The 7654-nt window shown below is 33.9% G+C and overlaps 1 protein-coding gene across 1 annotated transcript in view; it reads left to right on the forward strand.

The window, feature by feature from the left end:
- LOC111702245 (sushi, von Willebrand factor type A, EGF and pentraxin domain-containing protein 1-like) overlaps positions 1 to 6341 on the forward strand; it is a 20419-nt gene extending 14078 nt beyond the window's left edge. Inside the window, exons 12-14 of the mRNA XM_023473878.1 lie at positions 179 to 288; positions 1891 to 1942; positions 6205 to 6341. Of these exons, the coding sequence (XP_023329646.1) occupies positions 179 to 288; positions 1891 to 1942; positions 6205 to 6341 (299 nt within the window). The remainder of the gene's footprint in view (positions 1 to 178; positions 289 to 1890; positions 1943 to 6204) is intronic.
- The last annotated feature ends 1313 nt before the right edge of the window (positions 6342 to 7654 follow it).

Genomic DNA, 7654 nt, shown 5'->3' on the forward strand with positions numbered 1-7654 from the left:
TGATATCATTATAGATCAAGATCCTGCACCTCCTGTTGGGTTTAACCTGACCTATATTTGTTGTAATAACAATACTAATGATATCATTATTTATAGATCAAGATCCTGCACCTCCTGATGGGTTTAACCTGACCTATATTTGTTGTAATAACAATACTAATGATATCATTATTTATAGATCAAGATCTTGCACCTCCTGTTGGGTTTAACCTGACCTATATTTGTCCGGAGGGACAAGTTTTTGACAGAGATTGGTTTGCCACTCCATTCGTTATGCTGACATGTCAGGTAAAGAAAAAGTAGAGAATTTACAATGCGTATATATATAGGATCTTAAAATATTGAAGAAACCCCAGTCAAAGTATAATTCCCTGGATAACCCTTGGAATGTAGAAAATAATTGAAATTAATAGCTTTAGGTGTTGATTAATATTAAATTAGAAATATCGACAAAAAATAATTTAGATAAATTGCTTTTAAACAGCCTGCTCCTCATTTATGTTTGATGAGTTACAATTGACGTCTCTGCTTTCATTTCTTGAAACGTTTTGTGGTTGGGAAACTAATTTCTTCACAAATAATGCATCTAGGATTTTAAAACTGTTGTTTCCATACCTTAAATATTATACACAGGGATATAACCTTCACACAGAGAATTTACAATCTACATTTACATTTACAAATAGATTACTAAAGTAAATATTTTACACAGAGATATAACCTTTAAACAGAGGATCTACATTTACATTTACATTTAAAAAAAGATAATAAAAGTAAATATTTTACACAAGGATATAACCTTCACACAGNGCCAACACTCAAGGCTCTGTATACGTCCGTTCTAATCAACAAATGATATTCAACTACTTTATTTATAAACAGGTAAAAATGAACTGACCGGGCTAGCCCGGCTGGGTCAACATACAAATAGTTAAGATAATAATATTATTAATACAGATAATGAATTAGAATTGCACATCATGGTAGATTATACTTCATATACACAGGGATATAACCTTCACACAGAGGATCTACATTTACAACAACAGTTGCAAAAAGATATTATAAACCTTACACAAAAAAGTTACAATTTACATTTACATTTATCTGTAAGCAATATTGATATACAATATAAATAAAATAAATACAAGGATATATATTCTTAACACAGAGGACTTACAATTTATTTGTAAATCTACAAAATATATATTGCTATATTGTTTTGGGTTCGCTTTGATACCATTTTTTGGTAATATAAGGGATTCTTAAACTGGATATTTTTCACTATATATGCTCGACATTTTTCACATGATCATCGTAACTGTTCTTGAAAATGTATAAGGTTTTAAACTCTTTAACATAATCTGGAAAACTGTCACATGGATTTATCACTCTCACGTTAGAATTGAATTGCTTCACATTTAAATTAAAACTACAATGGGATTGTCTTGTCAGTATATTCGCTGTATCGCATGTTCTGCTGAACCATGAAGATTCATCAACATTATCATATCCATGTAGAATTTTCAAGGTCTGTATTAAATCACAACGAAGTCGTCTGGCCTCTAGAGAGGTCAAACCAATCTCAATCAATCTATCATCATAAGTTTCCCCTGCCAGACCTGACGTCATTCTTAGAGCTCTGCACTGCACATTCTCCAGTAGGTTAATATCTTCTTGTGTCCATGGGGACCATGCTTGCACTGCATACTCAAGATGGGGTCGAACATACACCTTGTACATTGGATCCAAGTGAACCTGTTCCTGTAATGAAATGATGATCTTGACATACTCAGTCCTCTAATGATAAAATATGAGAAAAGTAATGATGGGAGTTATTCCATTGTTAAATCTAAATTTAAAAATTATTAATATCTATATTTTCTTCAGGCAGAGGGCGTATTTGATCAGATAGATTGGTCTGAATACCAGTGTGTTTTACGTAAGTATAGTGGGAACTTTAGTATTGAGAATAATAAATTAATTAAATCTATATTCGATATCCCGCATGGTAATCTACCAAGTCAAACCTTATAGAAATCCAAACTATAGAAATCGTTAGGTATAGCAACAAGGCGTATTTTCCGGGAGAATATTTTTTTATATTTTTGAAAGATTAAACGTTTTTGTAAAACATGATTATTAATGTTATTTTTTCTCAAAAATATAAAAAAAAGTTCTCCAGTAATGCTAATATGATTTAACAAAATTCCGTGTTACCATTGAAATAAAAGGATTTTATGAAAATTATATCTTCTTCACACTGATTACTTAATTTCTCAAAAGTATTAAAAATGTTCTCCCGGAAAATACGCCTTGTTGCTATACCTAGCAGTTTCTATACGTTGGATTTCTATAAGGTTTGACTTTACCAATGAGGAAAAGTTGAAATGAAAAAAAATCATTGATCCTTATTATAAGTGTCCACAGTGGATATTGAGATCGAGCAATCGGGATCAAAGGCGATCTTAATACTATTAGCAACGTCTTTGATCGGTATTACGAGAATCAAACACAATAGTTCCTCGCTGCTCTGGCAAAATAAAAATTGAATACAAAATATCTTTTATTTTTCTTCTTAATTTAAATAAACCCATAAATAAACTAATATACAATATCATTTTATGCAGAAATTACTCATTTTCATTTTTGGAAACTTTAGCTATCTTTTTTTTCCAGCCACAACTACAGAGTGTTTTGATTGCACGACTACAAGTAAGTTTTTTGATAAAAAGAAAATTTTTAATAAATCTAATTTATAACATTTTTTAATATTACTATAGCAGAAACCTTTGCTTAGAAACATAGTATATAGTATCACTTATATATTAAAATGTAAATGGCTAGTCGAGTGTGTCAAAATTAAAAGTTTTTAGCTCCAACCGCAATCAATTCTTTATATACTAGGGGGGTTCGCACCCATCTTTTATTACAAATTTTATATGTTTCTCAATCTTTTAGCATTTTCTCTGCGATAAAACAATAAAAAAAATATTGCGGAGTTACAATTATTTTTTCGTTGATTATGAAAATGGATTAGTACTAATACTTATGACGGTATGAGTACTACCCTAATTTCATAGACATTTCATAAAAAAAACTGTTGTTGCTCAATCTTTCAGCATTTTCTCTTAGATAAAACAATTATAAAAAATGTTGCTGATTTTTCCTGATTTGCGAATTTTCTTTCGTAGATTTTCAAAATTGTACGACAAATTTTTGGAGACAATTTTTTGTAATTCTGCGCATTCATGAACCTTCCCTGGGGTCATGTAAGACACCTCAACAAATTCGGGGCCAGATCAGTTCAGCCGTTTTGACGTTTATCAGTTACAAACAAACAAACAGACACCCAATCAAAGTATAAAATAGATTTCGTTTAAGCTAAAATGAAACCCATGTTCAATGTACGTACAATTGTATACATGTACAATGTACGTTCATTATGTACAAGGGCTGTTTCAGAATTTAAGATAGTTTAGGATAAGAAAGATATTCCCGCGAAAAAAAAATTTGCTGACATTTCTGAAATTCTGATGTTAGCACTATATTAATTGGTAACCACCAAAAAAGTACTTGAAAAAAAAAGTTTCAAGAAAAAGTCCCAGGAATCCAAAACATAGGACTTTATTTCCAGTGACATTTTTTCAAGGACTTGAGAAAATTCGGACTTTTTCCAAAGTTTTTATATTCAGGTTTTTTTCCAGAAACTTTTTTTCCCGGGACTTTCTTACATAAATTCCATTATTAAAAAATTTCCCCCATCACTCCTCTACTGCTAAAAAGTTCTATTCGCCGCCCTAACCCAACAAAAAATTTCAGTTTCTTTATACAACAGGTTAGGCAAATGTCTTAATAATTAATCCATTTATTTATTGAATAAAAAAATATTATTGATTGAACTTTATTCATTAACATTAAACATATATTGTAACCCCTTCGGTCCTCATACGTACGGACTCAGAGCTAAGAGGTAACCAGGGTGAGCTCAATAGCTTGGAATAGGGATAGTTCCGTTGATGTAACCACTTCAGTTCTCATACAGACTCGGATATAAACTCAGATTGGATAGTTCTATTGATGTAACCACTTCACGGCCTTCAGTCCTCATACGAAGCCAGAGCTAAGCTCAGATTGCAAGTAGTCCGGCCTATAAATAAGACAATGTATTAGCTCTTCTGTATATAGCTATAGGTTGGACAGAAAGTGGGGCGGGTGATAAGTCACCTCGTGTATAATATGGAGAAATATTTGTTCGTTAGAAAATGCCAACTCAAAAAACATGCTTTGAACGCATGTTTGAATGCATGGAAAACTAAAACTGGAAGGTTAACTCATCATACAAGGCGAATGAAAGGGGGAGAGTCTGTCAGAGAAAAAAAAGACACAATTGGCGTTGAGGTGACCGTTCCACTAAATCCAGCAGAAAATCTGACTGTTTTCCTGTCAATGAGTTGGATCTAACTGCAGGAGCAGTGGCAATAGTGTACAGACACAAGACACAAAAATGCTAAGTATTTAAACAATTTATAGATGAATCTTTCCGAAACAACATTATTTTAACCCTGGGAGAAATTATAGCTCATGGTTCTATGTGTACAGTTAAAAAAAAGTGAACCCTTTATTAACGCAGTCAAACCTCAAATCAAAGATAAAACAGTCACGGACCAGTTATGGAAAGATTTATATTTAGAAAATAATGAAGTTCTTGGAAAGGTTCTCGATTAAAAAAAGAAATTGTACCCCATGTGTTCACCAATGACCACTGTCATGTGGGCATGAAAACCACCGTTTTTAAAAAAAGAACTTTTTAAAAACGATCCTTTCGTTTTCGTTTTTTTGACGTTCTTTTAAAAATGAAATTGTTAACATCCCTACATACCTCAGCTTCAACCTTGATGGAATAGAACAGGATGAAATTTCAAATATGTTACAAGAAACGTTAGATGAAGAACAGTTAACCTCAGCAGCCTCACCGGCCTCTTTCTGAGTCAGAACAGGAATTAGAGGCTGAACCAGATTACAGATCAGAGGCAGAACCAGAAAAGAAACATGTTCAGAGCAAAACAGGAGAATTAGAAATTAAAAAACTTGCAGTACCTAAACCAATGTCAACAGCAAGGTCGTCAGGAAGATCATCAGGAAAGTCATCAGGTTCTAAAGAATGGAGGTCAACAAGAATCTCGAAACCAGTAAACAAATTTGACCAATCTCATTCACCTACAACACCAAGAACACACAAGAGAAAATCTTGTACAAGTTTACTGTCAACAGTCAGGAACACAGGAAGCATAATATCGGAAAAAATGTTGTCCTTAACCCAAACAGTGCGACCAGTTCTTAATGAAGCATGGGCAAAGAGACCTCTAGGACCTCCCAGACATCCAAGGAGTGAGAGCAGAACCTCAACCAGGACCAGAGCAGCATCTCTTGAAAAAATGCAAAGGGCAGGGAGTATAAAAATCAATCACTCAATAATTAGTAAGTCAGGATATAGAGTAGAGGAAGTAGGTCAGAGAGTAGGTCATACATGGTATGTAGATCAAGTAATAGAGCAGGAAGTAGAGATAGATGGGAGCTTAGTATTTGGACTGACAATGAAGATGGCAATGACAATGAAAAGGGTAAAGAAGGGGGAAATCAATTTCCTTGGGAAAAAAAGTTCATAGTTGCCAAAGTTAAAAATACTGTAATGCTCCAACCAAGAATGGGAGAATGGATACCAATCGATTGTAATTTAAATGTAGAGAACAACAATGATTTTTATATCCCATAGTATTTAATTCAATCATTGAACAGAATCTAATGATATACAAGTTCTCACGCCAGGCCTGAGCATTATGTTCTCCAGCTCCAGCTCCAGCTTTAAGACCCAATCTTAGACCCAACTCTGACGACAGCTTGTGTCACGTGATTGACGGCTTTGAGATCTTAGGCTTGACTTGCATTGATAGACCTAATAAAATAAAACATACCTTGTTGGTTTTAGTGAAGAATAAGGCTAGATATTGAGTCTTGTTCTTATAAAAACCAGGAATGGGCCAATTCCTACCATTAAAATCTGCCAAATTCAACAGTTTTTAGAACTCAATAGAGTGGAATATTAGATGCAAATCAGAAAGCCCATGTTGTAAATAAGGCCCAACAATAGTTTGGACCTGAGTTGTATTTTCTTGAATATTTTAAATCTCTGGCTCTGGACAGAAAGGGAGACTGTAGCTCGGCGGATCAACCTGGAGATCAGAGGCGGAGGTCTGGCGGAGAACAGAGGAGCAAGAGCAAGGACAGTGGAACTTGTCCCTAATGTTCCTTGGCTAATGAGATGTTTGAGATCACTATGATCCTGATATTGCACAACCAGGATTTGGAGACTAAAGAAACAATTAAAAATAATGTTCTCCTACAGGGAGGACAAAAGTTAACAAAAGACAAAAATTATCTACAATTATCATATACATAGATCACAATCTAAAAATCCAAGAAACATTGGAAAATGTATTTTTGTAATGTAATTCTGTTATCAATCATTGTCATTAAGGATGACAGAATCAAAATAAGATGTATTAAACCCTTCAGTCCTCATAGAGCAAAGATGTAACCCTTGTGAGCTCAATAGCTTGGAATAGAGATAGTTCCATTGATGTAACCCCTTCAGTTCTCATACAAACCTGGAGCTAAACTCAGATTGGATAGTTCTATTGATGTGACCCCTTCAGTCCTCATACGACCCAGAACTAAGCTGGGATTGCAAGTAGTCTGGCCTATAAAGAAGACAACATATTAGCTCTTTCGTATATAGCTATAGGTAAGACAGAAAGTGGGGCGGATAATAAGTTGCCTTGCGTATAACGTGGAGAAATATTTGTTTGCTAGAAAATGCCAACCCTAGAAAACATGCTTTGAACGCATGTTTGTATGCATGGACAACCGAAGCCACCGTTGCCCCAAATTCTATTTTAAATTCAAGCCAATAGGCATGAGCCACGGCTTGAAAGGAGAGAATATGATATGCCTGGGAAAAAACCGAAATAGAGTCAGTTATGACCAAGGGTCAAAAGACGGAAGATTAACTCGTCGTACGAGGCTAATAAAAGGCGGAGAGCTCTGGCTTTCCATGATTCATTAGTATTATTTTATTTGTTAATTTTTTACTTGTAAATACATTTTTTCCTATACTCTGTAGATTTACTCATATCAGTTTTCAGGCTATAGATTTCTTTCATTTCATACCACTTTTAAATGGTAACAATATCATGTTATTCTAATGAAGGGAGAATTATTTTTTATTTTCTGCTATTATTCTTAAATCATGCTAATATTCCTTGCAAGAGACTGCGAATAGTTGTTATATTTATTTTTAGAGTTAAAAATTACCAACAGAAGGCTGAAAGTAAATAAAAGAATTTTTGTTCAAAATAAAAAAAAATTTAAATATCCTCCTTTAATCCAATCTACAATAATTTAGTTTTTTTGGGCCGCTTGAATTAAAGGCACTGATGTCCGAAATTGAGGCAAGCCTCTTTTGGTGCATCGCCATTCTTCCAGGTTGACAAACTTGCCGGTGGTAATAGACGACCTTGTTCAATCAGAGCATTGAGCAATATGCATATCACATATTCCTGATATGCCGAGTACAACATGTTTTTCATGTGTT

This window comes from Eurytemora carolleeae, unplaced genomic scaffold, assembly GCF_000591075.1.
Source record: "Eurytemora carolleeae unplaced genomic scaffold, Eaff_2.0 scaffold23, whole genome shotgun sequence".
Classification (NCBI taxonomy): domain Eukaryota; kingdom Metazoa; phylum Arthropoda; class Copepoda; order Calanoida; family Temoridae; genus Eurytemora; species Eurytemora carolleeae.